Raw genomic sequence first — 20,377 nt, 5'->3', positions numbered from 1 at the left:
GCCAGCCTTGGTCTCTGGCTGTGTGGAAACACGGTGGGGAATGGAGAGGTGGGGGTGCAGCATGTGGGGGATCTGCATCTTCCACCTCAGGCAGCAGCAGCTGGTCTGGGCCTAGCAGACTGGAGATCCTGGGAGGGGGAGAGGGAGGGAGGGAGAAGCGGGCCCACCTGCCTGGGCCCCACATGGACCTATGCAGACCTGCTGGGCCATCTCTCTAGGAAGCCCTGCCTTTCTCCCACAAGGCCAGTGAGTAATCACATAATTATGGGATGAGAAGGAAGTTCGGGGAAGGTGTGGAGCTGTGGTCAGTTCCTCCTTAGTCCTGTTCTGTCCAAGATTGACAAGAGGCACGGCTTTCCTCATCACCTGCACAGAATGGTTCAGAGCCAGGGACCCAGAACCCATTGGCCTCTCACAGTGACTCTGCTATGCCCTGCCATGCCCACCCACAAGGCCCCTCTCTCCCAGATCTGGTGTGTTCATCCTCCTTGTCTCTGTGCTCCTTCCTATAGCCTAAATGCCACTCCCCCCAGCGTAAAGAGCCCTTTGCCTCTCTTCTCAGTCAGTTACTATTTGTCTTCTGCTGGTTTGCAGGAGACACTGTGATAAAGCTGTCCTTTTTAACGTTCTCTTCATTTTCTCAATGTTTGGTGGCAAACATGCCAATATGGAGGTCGTTCTGAGAAGGCCTGACCTACAGCCTCTGCCCTGTTGGTTCCTGGCTGGGACACCCTGGGCAAGCCACTTTCCCTCCATATGGAGGTTTTCTCATCTGTAGAATACACAGGAATAGCTGTGTTGCCCTAGTGGATTATTCAAGGAAGCACGTCACAAATGTTAGCAGTTATAATTATTGTTCTTGCCAGGTGCTAGTGGCTCATGCTTGTAATCTTAGCTACTCAGGAGGCTGAGATATGAGGATCGAGGTTTGAATCCACCCTGGTAAGAAAATTTATCTCCACTAAACCACCAGAAAACTGGAAGTAGAGCTGTGGCTTAGAGTGGTAGAGCACTAGCCTTAAGCAACAAAGCTCAGGGACAGCGCCCAGGCCCTGAGTTCAAGTCCCTTGACCAACAAAAAAAAAGAAAAAAAAAAGGTTTTCTGTAATGTGCTCCCATTATGGACACTGAGCTCTTGGGGACAAGGCCTCAGGTTAGGTATCTCCCTTTGTGTGCCCAAGTGGATATAAGCTCTGGGTTTGGCAGGATTTTTAATTTATTTTTGTTTGTTTTGTTTTTTTCTTTTCTTTTCTAGGACCTGTCTTATATAACATTCAACTTGATTTATTTGGCCAACTTTTGTTCATTCCTTGGAAGCATCATGGTTTTTGTTTTTTTATTTTGGGTCTGATCGTGGGGCCTGAACTCTGGGCCTGGGCGCTGTCCCTCAGCTCTTCAGCTCAAGGCTAGCGCTCTACCACTTGAGCCACAGCACCACTTCTGAGTTTTTTCTTTTTGCTTCTGTGGTGCTGAGGAATCGAACCTAGGGCCTCATGCATGCAAGGCAAGCGCTCTACCACTGAGCCACCTTCCCAGCCCCATGGAAGCATTATGTTTTATTGTAGCCCAGGGGCCTTAAGAGATATGAGGGGTTGTACTACCTGTACCTTGTAGGGGGCAAAAGAGGTGGCTCTGTTCAGGGGCGTGGCTCAGTGAGGGTGTGTGTGGGAGCTCAAGGCTCTCCTGAACTGAGAAGGCCTCACAGAGAAGGTGATCCAAGGTAGGTCCAAAGTGATGGAGACAGATTCTCTAGTCAGAGAAGGAGAGGTGTGAGGCCAGGAACACTGGCTGAGGTACAGAATCCACACAAAGCTTCAGGGGCTTCCTGAGTGGTGTCACTAACACCACCACATACCCCTGAGGCAGGCCTTACTCCAACCCCCATGTAGAGCTGAGGGGATGGTGAAATGACTTCCTTGGAATCATCCAGCTAGTCATAGGAGGGAAGGCAGGGACTAGAGCCCAAGCAGGTGGATGCCAGAAGCCATGTCCTTGAATGGAGATATGGGGCTCCCCAGCATGGATGCTTTGGCTCCCCTCCCACCCTGCACTGCAGTTTCTGATTCCTCAAACTGGGACACCCTAGCCCCACTGCTGTGGTCACAGCCATGCTTGGCCCTGTCCAGCTCAAGCACAGCCTGTCAAGAGTGGTAGCCTGATCCTAATGGCGTCCATCCCAGGCCCTGGGCCAGGCACTAGCCTTGAGACCCAGCCATCCATCCCCTCACCTGGCCATCTCAGGGCAAATCTTTGGCAGGCAGGAGCAGGAAGTAGGGTGAGGGTAGACACTCTTCCCTCCTGTGTTTTTCAGTCCGTGGTGATACCCAGGTGCCGAGGAACAGCAGAGGCAGTTCAGATCACAGTGGGCCACATCCTGGGAGATGCGGGCAGTCCCTACCTCATTGGACTTGTAAGGGGGCTAGAAGGGGCTGGGCTGGGGCCACACTTGTTAATACTGGGCTGGCCTGACAGACACTTCTCCCTCTGCTGCAGATCTCCAGTGCCCTGCAGGCCACACGCCCTGACTCCTACCTACAGTGTTTCCTCAGCCTGCAGCAGAGCTTCCTGTGCTGTGTCTTCACCATTGTCCTGGGCGGTGGCTGCTTCTTGCTGACTGCACTGTACCTGGAGGGAGACCAGGCCCAGGTTCAGGCGCAGCAACCTGGCACAGGTACACTCTGAGCATCCTGTGTACCCATTCCAGACTCAATGCAGGAGCCCTGGCCATCCTCTGAGCCCTGGGCTAGTGTGTGTGTGTGTGTGTGTGTGTGTGTGTGTGTGTGTGTGTGTGTGTGTGTGTGTGTGTGTGTGTGTGTGTGTGTGTGTGTGTGTGTGTGTGTGTGTGTATGTACATGTGTGCCAGTACTCAGGCTTGAATTCAAGGCCTTGAGCTCTTATTAGGCTTCTTTGCTCAAGGCTACTTCTCTACTTGAGCCACACCCCTATATTGTCTCTCTGTGTGCATGCACATATGCAGAAACACAGACACACAGACACACAGACACCAACACAGACACAAACACACACAGACACACAGACACACAGACACAGACACACACACACACACACACACACACACACCCCACATGCACGCACATGATCCTGGGCTTGAATTCAGGGCTTGGGCACTGCCTCTGAGCTTTTTTGTTCAAGTTAGCACTCTACCACTTAGCCACAGCTCCACTTCCAGCTTTTTTTTTGGGGGGTGGGGTGTCTGGTCATGGGGCCTGAACTCTGAGCCTGGGCGCTGTCCCTCAGCTCTTCAGCTCAAGGCTAGTGCTCTTGAGCCACAGCGCCACTTCTGGCTTTTTTCTTTTTGCTTATGTGGTGCTGAGGAATCGAACCCAGGGCCTCATGCATGCAAGGCAAGTGCTCTACCACTGAGCCACCTTCCTAGCCCTTTTTTTTTTTGGGTCTGGTCGTGGGGCCGGAACTCTGGGTCTGGGCGCTGTCCCTCAGCTCTTCAGCTCAAGGCTAGCGCTCTACCAGTTGAGCCACAGTGCCACTTCCGGCTTTTTTCTTTTTGCTTATGTGGTGCTGAGGAATTGAACCCAGGGCCTCAGGCATGCAAGGCAAGCGCTCTACCACTGAGCCACCTTCCCAGCCCCCCACCCCCTTTTTTTTTTAATGCTTAATTAGAGAAAAGAGTGTCACTGCCTCTTGTGACCAGTATGGCTTCAAACCATGATCCTCAGATCTCAGCCCCCTGAGTAGCTAGGATTACAACTGTGAGCAACCAGTTCCTGACTGGGCTAGCTTTTTGTTCATTCATTACATTCTTGCTGTATGGCCAGCATGGTTGTTGATTCTGGAGAGTCTAAAGTCCACATGGAACCCACACTGTAATGCCTAGAGATAGACCAGAAGTGGAAAGGGGGAGTTCTAATGTGGTTGAAGTGGTAGTAACTTAGAGAAATGTAACTGGGAAAAGAGTTGAGAGGATCAGAGGTGTGGGTTGCCATTGTTGAGGGTGGGGTGGTTAGCCCCTTGCTGCACAGGTGACATTGCAGTGAAGATTTAGAGGAAGGGAGGGAGAAAGTCATATATCTGATGGGTGGAAGATCCTCCTGGCAGTGAAGACAAAAGTCCTCAGGTGGGGCTGTACCTGGTGTGTTGAGGACCAACAAGTGGCCAGTGTGGCTGCAACAGGAGGGCAGGAGATAGTCATAATCATGAGGGCAGTGGCAGTCAGAGGGTGGAGGCCTGGGGGAATCCTTAGGACTGTTGCATTTACAGAGAAGGAGCCCAAGAGAGATCTAATCAGCATTGGCACTGTACAAATATCAACAGATTTGTAGGGGCTCGAGTTGGGCCAAAGGTAGCCACAGCAGTGATAGATGACACAGAAGATAGTGAGAAGAGCTGGAATTCATTCTACCAAGAGGATTTCCTGATAGACTGCTTCCAGTCCTGATCCCAAAGCCCTTTCTGCCACCTTTGGGGCTGGCTGAATCTTTCCTCTTACAGGTACACTGGACAACAAGGACACAGAGAGCCATGGCCTACCTTCCAAAGCCAGCACCTCCACAGAGGATCTCTGAGGGAGGACCCTGCCCTGCAGTAAGGAAGCCCTATGCTGCTTGTTCCCCTTTGGATGGCCCCACCACAGCAGTGCCTTTGCTGAGCCTGGCAAAGCTGTATCTGCCATTTTTCCCAGCTAGAGAACTGGCAGGGCCCAGCACTGACTGGAGATTGAGCCACTGGTGCTCTCCAGGGTGGCTGGATCTGGACCCGCACTCAGCACCAGATCTCTCCCGCTTGGGGGTCTCAGCCTGGCTTCCTGCCATGCCCATTAAAGCACATAGAACCTGCACAAAGCCCACGGATGTCAGGCCTTTATTCAGCCTTGCTATTCACAGACTCATGGTACCTCTCCAGGAAGGAGGAGGAGGAAAGGAAGCATGAGCAGGTCACACCAAGAAGCCTATAAAGTGGGGACAGTGATGGGTCATTCCACTTGGATCTCTAGGTGTCCCTGCCCTGACCTCTCACTCTGATCTTGGAACCTAATCTGCAAGGTCATGGCACAGGATGCCTCCTGTGTGAATTTACCCTCTGAAAGGAAGGTAGTCTTGGAGGATGGCCGGTATGGGGGTGTAACTCCCCCCCCAAAAGGAGTGCCCAAGCCTAGACAGCCACAAAGAAGCTGCTCCCAAGTCACACAGAGGGCCTTGCATGGCTGTTTCCTGTTCTCGGTGCCCCCTCACCCAGCCCACGCTCTGATCCCAGCACTGCCAATGAGGAGGGCTGGCTCTGTGGGACCCACACTCACTGCTGGGTTCAGAGCAGCTGGGCTCAGTGAGCCCCGCAGGAGATCAACAGCTTCCAGGCAGGCAGCAGTAGGGAGGCATGTTCTCTCCACCTCTGAGCCTGAGCTTCTGTCCCCTCCTCTGGAGCCTGGCCAGGCTATCACTTGCACACTTGCTGATTTCCATCTCCTTTGTGCTGGGTTGTGCCATGGGCACAGTGATCAGAGCAGTGACCAGGCCTCCTGCAGAGCACCTGACCCTCATCTACTCTCCTGGGTTCCTCCCTGCCTCTCTCTGTTGGCTGTGACAGGTCTTTCTAGCTCAGCCCACACCTGCCCCCATAATCAGCCCTTCTCAGGAGTGGGCATCTCAAGGTTGACCAGCCCAGCTTGACTCCTGGAACTCATGACATAGTCACCTTGAAGTGGGGAAGAAATGCACCTGTGCCCATAGTTGGCTTTCCAGATGAGGAAGAAGCCAGTCTAGGCTGGAATAGGACATCATGTTCATTGTCCCTTTCAGTGTGACAGGGGCCACCTCACCTCCAGCCTCTGCCAAAACTGAGATGTGCCAAATGTGGATTTGTATCCCAGGCCTCAGGCTGGCTTTAGACTCACAGAAGCCCAACTACAGCCCTCACATCCCCAAGTCCAAGCTTCACTGGATGGGGAAGAAGACCACGAACCCTATTTATGCTCTGCATGCATATTCCAATCATATCAGTGGGTCCCTTTAGGGTGTGTCCAGGGTGAAACCGTGGACAATGAAACCAAATAGAAACACGTCCTATGAGAAAAGATTCATCCCTTAAGAATCTTTCTGGAAGTGGCTTTAGAGAGCTGGTAAAAGCAGAAGTGAGTGAAAGGAGTCCTAAGTGGAAGACACAGGGCAAGGTGCAGGGGTAATACTGAAGGCACATGATGAATCAGGGGTGAGTGTGGTATGGATGCATAAGAGGGGGTGAGGCTAAAAGGCTGGCCTCCCCTCCTCTCTGCCATTCTGGGTGGTTGATCAAACACATTGTGAGGGCTGAATTGCTGGGCAAGGCAAGATGGTGCTTCTGAAAATGCTCAGCAGGGAGTTTTATAAGATACAATCTTGCAAAGTGGTCTTGGGAGGGCTGGTGCCTTGGGACTGGCTGCTCCTGGAAGGATGGAGACTTCTACCTTGTTGCAGACAAACCAGGCTGTAGGTTTGCTCCTAACTCTTTGATGCTGGTCCCAGAGGAAGGAGGTCACACATGTGGGTCTCTGAGAGGCCTTCAGAGCTGGACCACTATGCCAGGAGTGAGGTGTCTGACAAACAAGACATCTCCCAGGCTGGGAGGCGGATGTTGGAGAACTCCACTACTGATGCTCCAGATTTGTTCTTGGGAATATCCACAGGAGGGAGATTGCTGGCTATCAGGACACATCCTCAAGCCTGGCCCGGCTCACTTGGGCTTCCTAGCCCCTGGCTGGCTGGTATACCTGCCTAGATTGCTCATACTCACATGCAGCCCTATGTGTGGGAACATGTAAGGGGTAGTTGCAAGTATCTATGTATGTAGGGGTATGGGGGTGCGTGTATGTGTGTTGGTACTGGGGCTTGAAGATGGCACTCTGCCGATTGAGCTACATCTCCACTTCTGGCTTTTTGCTGGTTGATTGGGGATAAGAGTCTCCTGGATGTTCCTGCCTGGGCTGGTTTTGAGTTATGAGTCTCAGATCTCAGCCTCCTGAGTAGGTAGGATTATAGACGTGAACCACTGGTACTCAGCTGTTTATCGATACTGATAAAGAATTCTTCTTCCTCTCTGACCTCAGGCTTGACCACGCATGTCAGATTCCCACAGCCCAGCCTCTGACTTGTTCCCCTGCAATGCCAACAACTGGTCTGTTCCATTTCCTGAAGTAGATGATCTTCCCTATGCCAGTGTGGGATCCAAAGGTTGTTGAGCTAATGTGATTTCTAACGTACTGGTATGAAGCACTGCAGGTTGCTGGGGCTGTGCTTCATCCCAGTGGGAGCTGAGTGTCTGCACTTGTCCTCTGGGTGACCACATTGGTTTGGGTTGTGGCTTGTGTGCAGCAAAAATGGATGGACTCCCTTAAGGAGGAAAGGGGACTGTGCGCTGGTGGCTCACACCTGTAATCCTAGCTACTCAGCAGGTTGAGATCTGAACAGAACTTTCCTAAGTCCATGAGTCTCTTATCTCCAATTAATCAGCAAAAAGCCAGAAGTAGAGGCATGACTCAAGTGGTAGAGCACCAGCCCTGAGCAGAAAAAGCCACATGAGAACATGAGGTCTTGAGTTCAAGTCCCAGTACAGACAAACAGATAGACAGACAGACAGACAGACAGATAGACAGACAGACATGCAAACACACAGATACACAGACACAGACACAGACATAGACACAGACACAGACACACACACACACACACACACACACACACACACACACACACAGAAGAAGGAGAAAGAGCTTTATTGAAAGAATAACACAAGTTTACAGAATTGGTGGGGAGGTTAGTAATCTAGGAACTAGACCACCTGGGCCATCTTATTTGGCTGTCTCTACCAGATTTCCAGACATTTTTCCTATTCTTCTGTGACTCACTCAAAATAGAAAGCCCTGGGCATGAGTGTCCAGTTGGGCTAGCTTGGATTCTGTGCCCATGCCTGATTGATAGCTCCATTAAGACCAGGAAAGCTGAAGGCATCTAAGAAAAGAAGGAAGGAATTCTGATTATTAAAACAAAACAGCAAGCCTGGGCTGAGACTCAGTGGTACAACACTTGGATAGAATACTTGAGGCCCGAGTTTGCTTCATGGCATTAAAAACAACATCAACAACAAAACAAAACCACTACCAGCAGCAGCAGCAGCAGCAACAGCAACAAAAACAATTACTATGTTCCCTGCATGCTCTTAGCAGCCCACCAACCCTCTCTGAGTTGCAACTTCTCCATGTGGTGGGAAAGAGGCTGGGATCAATGGACTTCAAGGGAGACTAGTGTTGATTCTCAATACACAGTCAAAAGGGGTTAAGCTTCTATAATTTAGAAAGTGTTTAAAATGTTCAAATGATAGAACAGAACCTCATGTTTGTGGGGCCTCAGAACCATCTGTTCTGATCGAGAGAGAGGCAGAGCAGAACTCATGAGGCAGCCCAGGCTGGCATGGGGGTGGGGGTTCCAGTGAGTCCTCAGCTCTGTTACCACAGGAGCAGAAAAGGGATGACTTCTCCCCACCCCGGGTGGTGACCTGAAGAGAAGGCTAATCAAAAGGTGGCGGCTAATGGAGAGTAGAGTCCATCGAGGAGAAAAAAAACATTTGGAGTGGTCAGGAGAGGAATCTGGCTGGTTTCTGAGTTACTCAGAGCAACAGATACATGTCATAAACCAACACATATTTCCTGTCAAATGCCTGCTAAATGTCATTTACTCATTCAGTCAACAAACATTCTCTAAGCATCACGCCTGTTCTCAATCATGAAGATGAATCAACCCCAGAGGCTCATGGTTTGTGGAGGGGATACTCAGTGATGGACTCTTCTGACAAATATAATCAGGATAATGAGTTTGGTGTGATAGAGGGATGCACAGATTTTTTTCAGTACTCTGGAGAAGGAAGTGACTTGTTCATGTGGGTCAGGGAAGGCTTCCAGGAGAAAGTGCTATCTGTCTGGGTCTCTCTCTCCCCCCACCCGTCTCCCTGTCTCCCTGTCTCTCTGCTTTCTTTCTGTCTTTCTGTCTTTCTGTCTTTCTGTCTTTCTTTCTTTCTTTCTTTCTCTCTCTCTCTCTCTCTCTCTCTCTCTCTCTCTCTCTCTCTCTCTCTCTCTCTCTCTCTCTCTCTCTCTCTCTCTCTCTCTTTCTTTTTTGTCAGTCCTGATGCTTGAACTCAGGGCCTGGGCACTGTCCTTGAGCTTCTTTTGCTCAAGGCTAGCATTCTGCCACTTGAGCCACAGTACCACTTCTGGCTTTTTATATTTATAGGTGCTGAGGAATGGAACCCAGGGCTTCTTGCATGCTAGCTAAGGACTCTATCGCTAAGCTACATTCCCAGCCCTGTGGTGGGTTTCTGAAGAATCAGTTTCAGGAGTGAGCTAGTCAGGCTGTAACTGAAGGGTCGAAGGGGGTTGCACATGGAACGCTCTCCGTGGTCCTGAACCATCAGAGGGTAGGGACCATAGATACACGATCCAATTCTTGCTACTTGCCCAGGCTCCAGAACATAGAATGAATGAGTCCAGGCAGCCCTGAGTTTAGTGAGGTAGAGAGTGCTTTTGATAGATGGAGAGTAGGTTCAGAGGCTGGACCACATGGATCAGGAAATACTGTGAGGTCACAGAGCCCCCATTAAGGAATGTGCACACATATGCCAGTCCTGGGACTTGAATTCAGGGCTTGTACACTGTCTCTGAGCTTTTTTCCTTCCTTTGTCACAGTTTCACTCCTGGCATTTTCTAAGTAGTTAATTAGAGATAAGAGCCTCATAGATGTTCCTACTGGCTTTGAACAGTGATCCTCACATCTCAGTCTCTTGAGTAGCTAGGAATTGGGGCGTGAGCCACCAGAGCCTGGCAAGGAATGTAACTATCTGGACCCTTCTAGGCAATGGGGGCCTGTGGAAAGGTTTGTTGTGTACAAGCACTATGGAGGAAAGCCCAGAGGAGGAAGCAGATGGGGCAGAGCTTTGCAAGGATCTATGTGAGCCACAGAGAGGCCAGAGATGTGTCAGTGGGAGATGATGGAGGTACTGGAGGCAAAAACAGAATCAAGATGTGGGGCTGAGTGAGAAGGTGTCTCAAATGGTCCCCAGGTATCCTGGACCATTTCTCAGAGTGCATTCTGCAGAGCTCAATTCTTACAAGATGTTCTGTGGTTAAGTACATACAGAAACATGGCAGCCTCAATCTCTGGGACACTCCCAGCATACATTCTCACTGTGAAGGCTTTAGGAAATTCTTCAGTAAGGAATCCCATTCTTTGTTTTTAGCCCACCATTTCCCAAATGCATTTGCCTTTTGAGTAATGGCCATTAATGTTTTGTGCCTTAATTGTCTTGAAGTTATGGTCTCCTGGAACTGATGAGTGAATGTCAGAAAGCCCTGTAGCCATCTAACATATCATTATGCTGATGAGGAAACTGTCTTGCAGAAGCCAAGTGGCACTGCAGCATAGTTGACGAAGCATTCGATGAGGAGGTAGGCACATCTGGGTATAGTCTTAGCTCCTCCACCATTTACTGCATATGTGTCCACAGGAAAATTATTTCTTTTCCCTGAACTACACAGGTTCTTTATCAGTGAGATGGAAGTACTGACCCTGTAAGTGCTATGGCTCATGGTCCCATAGTGCTACCTTTGGTCCTCAGAAAGCCCTGATTTGCCAGGAACACACAGCCAGAAAGGGCTTGTACTAACTTTCCATATCATCCTTTAACCCACACAAGACCAACTCTATAGACTACCTCTGAGTTCATATTCACACAACAGAAATGGCTGGCTTGCTTAGTTGCCACTTAGTTGCCCCTAAATTTGAAAGGCTCAAAAAAATCTGCCAATAGTTGGGTACCAGTGGCTCATGCTTATAATGTTATCTACTTAGGAGACTGGGATCAGAGGATTCTGGTTTAAATCCAGCCCAGGCAGAAAAGCCCATGAGACTTTTTTGGTCAGTTGTGGGGCTTAAACTCAGGACCTGGGTGCTATCCTTGAGTTCTTTTGCTCAAGGTTAGTGCTCCACCAGTTTGAGCCACAGCTCCACTTCTGTTTTTTTGTGGTTAATGGGAGATAAGAGTCTCATGGGGACTTTTCTGCTTGGGCTGGCTTTGAACCCTGATCCTCAGATCTTAGCCTTTTAAGTAGCTAGGATTACAGGCGTGAGCCACCATTGCCCAGCTCCATGAGACTCTTATCTTCATTTAAATAGCAAAAAAAAGTCAGAAGTTGAGGTGTGGCTCAAGTGGTAGAGTGCCAGCCTTGAGTAGAAAAGCCAAGTGAGAGTGTGAGGCTTTGAGTTTAAATCCAGTATCAATTAAAAAAAAATCTGCCTTCATTCCTTGCTTTGGACCTACCCAGTGGTAGAAAGCAAGGTCATGGTAGGGGAGGCTCCTCTTTTGCGTAGAGGGCTAAAATTGTTCCCCTGGACAAGGCTGTGAAAGGATGAGGAATCTAGGGTGGAGGGGATGAGCCTGTGGAGCTTTTGCAGCTCCACAGCTGGGCAGTATCCCAGACAGACACTATTGTCTAGCTGGCACCATGACACAGCATTGCAGATCATTTCTAGGGCTCAGTTCTAGCCTCATGGAGCTCTTGGGTCTGTTCTTACCTGCTAGTCATCTGTCACCCCAGGCTACCAAGTGGAACTTTACCTGCTTGACTTTGCAGGCCTGAGTTCAGCAAGCTGGAAAGAGGCAGCGGGCAAGTTTCAGAATGAGATCTGTTTTCCTAACCCTCCCGTCACAATCATTCATACTCAACACACTGAAGCATATTTTTAGTCGCTTCACAGAATTTAAAATACACCTCGAAGGCGCCAAGAAACACCAGCTTGGGGATTAACTTTGCTCATAAGAGACAGTGCGTGAGGGGAGGGGGGGCGGTGCCTTATGCTGCATCATCTGTTGGCAATGCCATGACTCACTGTCGCCGACACCTTCATAAGATGCACCTGCCTATGGACAGGAACTCGGAACAGCCTGCAGTGGTACATGAGCTCCCAGCTTTGGAGGAGGATATCAGAGTCCTGGGTGAGCTCCAACCTTGCCATGAACTAGATGTAGGATTGTGATGGGGTCATCTCTCTGACTTGGAACGTGCCCGTGAAACAGAGAAGTCATACAATTTCTGAGAATCTGTCCAGTTGTAATGTTCTTTTCTCTGGACTTTGTATGGGATTTTGATGTTAATCAAAGCTCCAAAAAGATGAATGGGGAAGTGCTTGGGTGAGCTTCAAAGAGCCTCAGCACTTCTGAGCAGTGATGTGGTCCTGGACACAGAAGCTACCCAAACACTCTACAGGGTAGAAATATTCCACCCTCCCCCCACTCATCGTCTAGTTCCCATCTTCCTGTCTACCCCAGATAGAAAGATATGACTCAGAGAGTAGGTGGTCTTACCCAAGCTCAAGCCACATGGCAAATAAAGCTGGGTTAGGAACAAGTTTGTGTGTGTGTGTGTGTGTGTGTGTGTGTGTGTTCGACCGTCACTAAGGGCTTTGTATGCTAGCATCGAGCTGGAAACTGAAGCATGGGGAGGTGTGTACTCTCAGGAGAGGAGTCTTAATGTCCTGTTTTTGATGGGTGTTAGTTGGCATACTGGGTCTCAGTGCCAGAGGCTGCTGCCACTCTGTGGGACAAGGTAGGGTTGAGGTATGTGTACACACACGAGTGGACAAAGGATAGGTTGGGGCCCAGAACTGTTTCCCTGGAGAGGTGGGAAGCTATAGGCATCCATGCCGGGCAGAGATCTGAGGCCTGGACCAATCAAACCCCTGAGCTGATTGAAGCCAGATGTGTGAGTAAATGTTGGAGGCAGGCTATCCAACAGGTGCCTCTGTTTTGCGCATCTAAGCCCAAATATGTAGGCTCAAGCCTCAGCTTGCTCTGACCTTCTCCCAGGAGTCCATTCTTACGGTAAGGACTGGGCAGAGGGTGCCGAGTGGGTACCAGGGCGTTCTGCTTCCTGCACCCCGCTCCCAGGCCCAGTGGCTCTCTGAAAGCCTCTCCGCTCGGCTCGGCGGGCTCACCTCTCCGGCGTGCCGACGCCCCCGTCTGGCGGGTGGGGCTTGGAGGCCCGGCTCCGCTACCCCTGGGGCAGCACGTGCGGGGCGGAGCCGTGGCCTGAGCCCGAAGCTGATTGGCCGTGGGTCTGGTGGGCGTGGCCGGGCCGCAGCTGTCAGAGCCACCGCGGCGACGGCAGCGCGTCTGGCTGAGCAGTGGCAGCGCCGCAGCCGGGGCCGTAGCCGAGCGCAGAAGCGGACGGGACCCGGCCGGCATGGTGCCGCGGCGGCGGCCGGGCCACGCACACACGCACTGAGCGGGCCCAGGCTGGGCCCCGCGCCCCCCGCGCCCCCCGCCGCCCCGACCCCGGCCGGCATGAGGTGCCTGGAATGCACCTCGGCGGCGGCGGGCGGCGCGGAGGAGGAGGAGGCGGACGCGGAGCGGCGGCGCCAGCGCCGGGGGGCGCCGCGCGGGGCTGGCGGCAGCGGCTGCTGCGGGACGCGGGGCGCGAGTGGCCCTGGAGTCCTGGCCGCAGACGATGAGGTGCAGACGCTGTCGGGCAGCGTGCGGCGGGTCCCGTCCGGGCCCCCTGGCAGCCCCGGCACCCCTGGCTGCGCCGCAGCGACGAAGGGCCCCGGCACGCCGCAGCCCAAGCCGGCCAGCCTGGGCCGAGGGCGGGGGGCAGCCGCCGCCATCCTCAGCTTGGGCAACGTGCTCAACTACCTGGACAGGTACACCGTGGCAGGTGAGCGAACCCCCCCCCCCCCCCGGGCCAGGCCCGTCCCGCCCTCGGGTGTGCTCGAGGGAGCTAGGGCTCAGATCCCCTATTCCAAGCCCTGTGCAGAGTCCCGCGGGAGCCGCTGCGCAGGCACAGCGGGGCCAGCGGCGCCCTAGTGTTCAGCCCAGAGACGCCCCCTCCCCTGACCAGAGGTTTGCGGAGTCCCAGTCCCTGGAGCGGCGAGCGCGACCTCGCCAGCCCAGGAGCGCCCCTCCGCCGTCCTCTTCTCGGATCTCCGCTGCGTGTCTGCGTCCTCGCCTCTGCGCCCCTCCCGCCGTACCCCGGTTCCCGGGCCTCTCCTCCCTCCCCCCCCCAAGCCCAGGCCGTCTGAGCGTCCATGGCCCATCAGTTCCTTCCTTCCTCAGCCGCCTCCACCCCCCCTTCCCTTGCGTGCGTGCGGCGAGTGTGTGCGCCCCTTGCGGGTGTGCGCCGGGGACACCGGGAGATCGAGTGTGCGCGTGGCGGCGGGTGTGTGTGCGAGCTCATGAGCGCGTGGCTGACAAAGGCCCGGGCCTGCGGGGAGCCGAGGGAGGGGCGGGCGGGTCCGCGCGGCGCCTGGGGACCCAGGATGCGGTTTGCAGCTGGCCCTGGCTAGAGGCCTGAAGACGCCTCCCCCTGATCTATAGACCTTGGGGCCGGGACAGGGCACAGGCCTCCGGGGCTAAAGAGGGGGCAGCCTCATTCTCTGGTGAGCATCTCTGGAAGTCAATTGTAGGAATGGGATGGAGGACTGTAAAATAACCGGGTTCTAGTCCCAGATTTGTCCGCATGTGCTCCGGGTGTGACCTTGGGCTGGTCTCAGCTTGTTTACATCTCCTTCTCTATTTGTGAGTTGATGGATAACTCCGCCTTTTGGGGTTGATACAGTTCTGGAATTCTATTCTACCACCCCTTCCTCTCTGACTTCTCAGGGCTCACTAGGTAAGAATGTGTCCCGGATGGAGCTGCCCCTGGTTGGGAATGATGCAGCCTTGGGAGGAAAGGAATCTAGCCAGGCTGGCATCAGTGGGAGCTTCCTGTGGAGAGAGCAGCTCTGGATACCTGCCATGCTGTCCTAGAACCTACCACCAGAAAGGGTGGGAGGAATAGAGGGTGGGAGAGAGAAAAGAAGGAGTCAAGGAGGGACAGACAGAGAAGAGATAGAAATAGAGAAAGAGACAAAGACAGAGAGACTGATGGAGAATGAGAATGAATGAGAACAGGATTTTGAATAGACTCTAAACAGCAAGAGAACTTTGGGGGGTGATTGGGAAAGAACTCTAACATAGACTATCTGTGAGCCTCGGTTATCCTATTTCATGGAGTTTTGTGTCAAGTGCAAGGGAAAAACTCTGATGAGAGGCCAATGCCTTTTAGTTCTTGTTTGCAAAGGCCCTTGGCTCTCCTTCCCTTCCACCAGTGGGGTAGGTTGGGAATCAGTACTGGTGATTCAGTATCTGGGCAAGGCTCTCTTCAAGAGATTCTTTCATTGCTCTGGAGAGCAGGAATGTTGCATTTCCCCAGGTGCATCAACCCCTGACATGCAGGTACTGTGTTGATGGGACCTGGGAGCATAAGTGCTACCCTGTGTGGAACAGTCAGAGAGTACAAGGAACCTAGAGCAGTGCACACTAGGATTCTGTGACCATGGGTGGCCCAGAAAGTGGCCATCAGAGTTGGTATTAGATCCATCGTAAGTCTCTGTCTGGGAGGAGGCCTCCTCACCCACCCTGCTCCCGAGTGATTGCGCTGCTTCTGCTGCAGTCACACTTTCCAGCTTGTTTTTTCCAGCACCAGACTACTGCCTCTGAGGCTCTTAGGGGAACTGATGGCCAGGGGCAGTGGGGAGAGGTGGGACTGGGGAGGTCAGCTGCTTATCTGTCCCTTTACTTGGTCAGACTGTCAGAATGGGAGGTAAGATAGCACATTTCTGGTGAATTAGGGGTGGGTGGGGAGCAGTAGGGAGGAAGGCCCGGAAAGTCCTGGGCAAACACTGCTTGGGCTGTACATCACTCCCTGTCCTGCCCAGGGTCAGGCTTATGCTCCACCCAACACAGCATGCACTGAATTTCCTCTCCGGATAGGCCTGGCTCCCTCTCTTTATGATAGATTCCCCATCCCACTTCGTCTCCACTTATCCCCAACTTAAGCTTTTGGGAATATTTACTATCTCTGTGGTAACTGCTATGGTTTGATGTGTTTTATGTCAGAACTGGGTCCATCTGTTGCTTGTTGGCCTAGCTGGGACAGAGGTGGGAAAGCAGACACTCAATTTCCCACACACCTCTGTGTGGTGTGTGTGTGTGTGTGTGTGTGTGTGTGTGTGTGTGTGTGTGTGTGTGTGTGTGTGTGTGTGTGTGTGTGTGTGTGTGTGTGTGTGTGTGTGTGTGTGTGTGTGTGTGTGTGTGTGTGTGTGCATGCATTCATGCCAGTAGTAGGGCTTGAACTCAGGGCCTGATTGCTGTCCCTTATCCTTTTTGCCCAAGGCTAGTGTTCTACCACTTGAGCCACAGCTCCATTTTTGAATTTTTGGAGATAAGAGTCTCATGGACTTTCCTGCCTGAGCTGGCTTTGAACCTGAATCCTCAGACCTCAGGCTAGGACTATAGGCATGAACCACTGGCACCAGCACTGACACTCTTGATGCCTACCTGGCCTCTGAGAAACTCACAGTCTGGCCCTGGTGCTTATATGAAATGATGGGAGAGTGCCTACTCTATATCCATCCTCTACATTTCAGTTTTTCATACAGATCAACTCTCTGTTCAAAGGGAATATAATACAAGCTACATTCATTTAAAAATGTTCTGATAGCCAGATTAAAAAAAACTAAAAAAATGTGTAAGTCATTAATGATATATTTAGCTCAATCTGTCCAATATATTTGAACATGTACTTGGTATAAAATGTATTTTTTTAGGTATTTTGCATTCTTTTTCAAGCAGTCTTTGAAATTGGTGTATGATTCACTGTGGCAGCACATGTCAGTCATCATGGCTGGGGTCACTGGAGCGACAGGGTAGGTCCAGTCTGTGGCTAGGAGCCAGAGTCAGGAGTTTTGCTTATTTGATGTGTGTGCTTTGTGTGGGATGATGCCCCCTCCACCTCTGAGTGCTTTGGATTGAATGAGGATGTGTCCAAACCCTGGGACATGAGGGCATCCATGATGCCGGAGGGAGCTCAATGAATGTTAGCTGTTTTCCTTTTATCAGAGGTTCAAATTGTGCTCCTGTCCAGAAGGCTTCTCCTCTTCATCATCGATCATCGTGGTCATTCTCCTCCTCCTCCTCCTCTTCCTTCTCTTTCTTCCTTCCTTCTTTCTTTCCTTCTTTCTTTCCTTCCTTCCTTCCTTCCTTCCTTCCTTTCTTTCTTTCTTTTCTTTCTTCCTTTCTTTCCTATCTCTCTCTCTCTTTCTTTCTTTCTTTCTAGCCCAGGACATTGCTAGGAAGCACTTTGCCACTGAGCTACATCTCATCCCTGGCTCTTCTTGATTGCTTATGACAGTCTCATTCAGAGCATCTTTCAGATTGCCCCTTGACTCCTTGGTGAGCTTCTCCCTTCCACACCAAGGAACTCCACTGACTCCTGCTTCAGCCCTAGCATTTACTCCCAGCATCACCTGCTACCAGGTGATCCAGTTAATTAGGGCCTCTCCTCCTCTTCATGAGAACCCCCTGAGGGCAGCCATCCTCAGACATAGGGAGGAGGGCCCAGCTCCCCTGCTCATTTCTTCTTGGATGTTGCTTCAGTTGGAAGAAATTGAGGTAGCTCAGAAACCTTGTCTAAACCCTTTCCTCCACCTCCTTGTGCCATGAGGCAGCTGCCATCTAGAGAACAAAGACCCTTATTCAAGGTCACATGGCCCATACCGGGGCAGCAGGCTTCTCAGTCCTGGGAGCTTTGGTTGGAGATGGGTACAGGTAGACATGACATACCACACGCTTTCAGCCTAGAAGCTCCAGGATCCTGCTAGGATCCAGTCAGGCCAGGAGTCTGCCTGGGCAGATGAATTTCAGCTCTATTCAGCTGAGGCCCTTTGATCTTCCCTAGGGCAGGTGGCACAGGTCTCCCATTAGGAGAAGAGCTACTACCCTGCTTTCAAAGCCCACCTGTGGCTGCAGAGCCAAAGAGGGACGATGCCTGTCAGGTGAGGCCACAGCCCCTTCACAGTCCTGAGTCCTGTGTCCTGGTGCAGAGGCACTCCTGCTCTTCCCTCTACCCCCTCGCCCCTGCCCCACTCCCATGCTTCCATCTGTAGAATGGGAGCAGAGTGGAGGGGTAAGGTGACAGCATCGTTCTCCTGGATCTAGGCCCAGCTGGTGAATGACTAATTGAGAACTTCTCTGGGGCACCTGTTCCCTTCCGGAGACCTATTTTCTATTCCTTTGATTCAGCTTGGGTACCTGGAATTGGGCAGCATGGGGGCTGGTGAGCAGAAGCAGAGCTTTGCCCTGGGGGAGTCCTTTTCTGCCAGGGAAGCTGAGACCAGTATCCATGGCAACTGCTCAGTAACACAAGCCCAGAAGGAGTGAAGAGCACAGGGACTCTGGCAGGAGCACAGGCCTGGGGGTGGGGGGGGGGGCTGGGGCTTCCCCTGAGCAGCAGAGTAGGGTAGAGAGGGGGGGCCACCAGTGTAGGGTTCACTCTTTTTTTTTTTCCTCTGTCGCGTCTGTCCAAAGCTGATAGGTGGGGAAACTGAGGCCCAGTTTTTTTTTTTTTTTTTACAATGGGCCAAGCCTTTCTGCTCTGCGGCTGTTGCTCTTGATAAGGATAAACACTGCCCTGACCAGGCCACAGCCATGGCCAGCATGTAAGGAAACCCTGGCCGGAGACAGGAGCCACCTAGAGCACCTGCCTAGCAGAGTCAGCACCCCAGGTGGGTCCCTGTGTCCTGGAATGCTAACGCCCTGGTGACTCAGTGCCAGCTGCCCTTGCTCCTGCTTTCCCAAGGCCCTGTCCAGATGCTTCTGCCACTGTTGACCTGCCCAGCCATGGCCTATGCCTCAGTTTACTATTTTGTATGGAGAAAGCAAGGCTGGAAGTCAGCAGGGTATACAGCCTGGTCTGAGAGCAAGGCTGCTCTAAGTAGCACTGTTTGGAGAAAGGGAGCCTCTTGTCCCTTCCCCAGACCCTTCTGCAAAAGGAAGTGGCTTTTGTTTCTGCCTGGGTGTGGGGGCCTGAAGTCTTGAGGACAGATGGAGATAAGAATGAAAGCAGCAAACAACACACTGGCCTGATCCCCAGGCTTCTGGGGCTCAGCTCCCTGTTATGTCCTGAGTTGATCCTGGGCTGTCTGCTGCTGGCTTTGCCAGACTTTGCTAGCTTGGCTGTGTGACTCAAGGCAGATCTTGACCCTCTCTGATGCCTGGATCTACAATAGATGATTTTTCTTTCTTGAGATCTATTCCTTTGAATTGATAATTCTTACTGTGATCAAAGTCTCACTCCAAGTATATTATGGGTACTTGGTCTTCAGAACTCTTGTCTGAGGCTAGAAGCATGGTTGAAGTGATGAGTACTAGCTTTGAGAAGAAAGCCAAAAGAGCACGAGTCCTGGAGCTCAAGCCCCAGTACCAGCAAAAAAAAAAAAAAAATGGGGGGGGGGAATATACATGCCAGTAGGACTCTTGTCTGCTATCCTAGTTCTGCCTGCCCCCTTCCTTACCCAGGACAGTGGTTCTACCCCCTCAGCTATAACAACACCACTCTCTATCTCCCCCTAAGTCTCTTCAGAAAGCATCCTGCATTCTCTGGGTTGGGCCAAGGTGCCTGATTCTTTTTTTTTTGAGATTCTTTTTATTTTATTTTATTTTATTTGTGAACATACTGTACAGAGGGGTTACAATTACATGGGCAGGATAATGCAAACATTTCTTACCAAGCATTGCAGCCTCCTCCTTTGTTTACCCTTCACATCCCTTCCCAGCTTCCCTCCCCCCCCAATCCTTCCCCCCCCCCCCAGGTGCCTGATTCTTGTGGGTTTTTTTCCTTCTTGTTGGTACTTGGGTTTGAACTCAGGGCCTCAAGCTTGATCATTCGTGTGTTATTTTGGAGATAGGTTCTTGCAGACTTTTCTCTCTGGGTGGATTTCAGACCTGGATCCTTCAGATCTTAAGTCTCCCGGGTAGCTAAGGATTACAGGCATGAGCCACTGGCACTTGGCTCCAACTCAGGTGCTTTCTTATTTTTTCAACTGCACTGGGTTCTACCTTTGTCACACCATGTAGGGCCACACCTCTCTCTAGTCTCATTAGCCAGCATGCCTGTGACTCCAGCAAGCGTGAGTGGCTGACTTAGCTCTTCCTGGCCCCAAAGTGCATCCTTCTGGGCAGGTCACACAAGTTGAAGACCAGGCTTCCACAGCAAGGGTGGTGGCTGGTGTTGCCCTTTGCCCTGGCCAAGGCACATAGAGCCTCAGGACTTGATATCTCCTAGAGGGAAGTCATGGTCCTACCAGTCCCTGCCTGCCTGGTCCTGGGCCTTCATAATAGAGCCACCCATCCCCGAGCTGAGCAGTATTTCCAGGAGAACATGGTGGTGGATCTGCTCTGTTTTTCTTACAGAGAAAGCCATAAGGCCATCAGGGTATGGGGCTGACTCATGTCACTCAGTATACTGTTTTGCTCTGGACCTGATCCTCTTCAGGCAGCTAGAAGGTAT

General features: G+C 51.9%; 2 protein-coding genes across 3 annotated transcripts in view; both read left to right on the top strand.

The window, feature by feature from the left end:
• Spns3 (SPNS lysolipid transporter 3, sphingosine-1-phosphate (putative)) overlaps positions 1-4,785 on the top strand; it is a 69,754-nt gene extending 64,969 nt beyond the window's left edge. Inside the window, exons 10-12 of the mRNA XM_070001342.1 lie at positions 2,312-2,410; positions 2,494-2,671; positions 4,468-4,785. Coding sequence (XP_069857443.1) covers positions 2,312-2,410; positions 2,494-2,671; positions 4,468-4,541 — 351 coding nt within the window. The 3' untranslated portion in view covers positions 4,542-4,785. The remainder of the gene's footprint in view (positions 1-2,311; positions 2,411-2,493; positions 2,672-4,467) is intronic.
• An 8,497-nt stretch (positions 4,786-13,282) lies between these two features.
• The window catches only part of Spns2 (SPNS lysolipid transporter 2, sphingosine-1-phosphate), a 42,247-nt gene continuing 35,152 nt past the window's right edge, over positions 13,283-20,377 (top strand). For both annotated transcript variants that reach the window (XM_070001740.1, XM_070001739.1), the window contains exon 1: positions 13,283-13,705. In XM_070001740.1, the coding sequence (XP_069857841.1) occupies positions 13,336-13,705 (370 nt within the window). In that variant the 5' untranslated portion in view covers positions 13,283-13,335. The remainder of the gene's footprint in view (positions 13,706-20,377) is intronic.

This window comes from Dipodomys merriami, unplaced genomic scaffold, assembly GCF_024711535.1.
Source record: "Dipodomys merriami isolate MVZ:Mamm:240054 unplaced genomic scaffold, mDipMer1.0.p SCAF_59, whole genome shotgun sequence".
NCBI lineage: Eukaryota > Metazoa > Chordata > Mammalia > Rodentia > Heteromyidae > Dipodomys > Dipodomys merriami.
The sequence above is the reverse complement of the archived record's forward strand: the minus strand, read 5'-3'. Positions and strand labels throughout refer to the sequence as shown.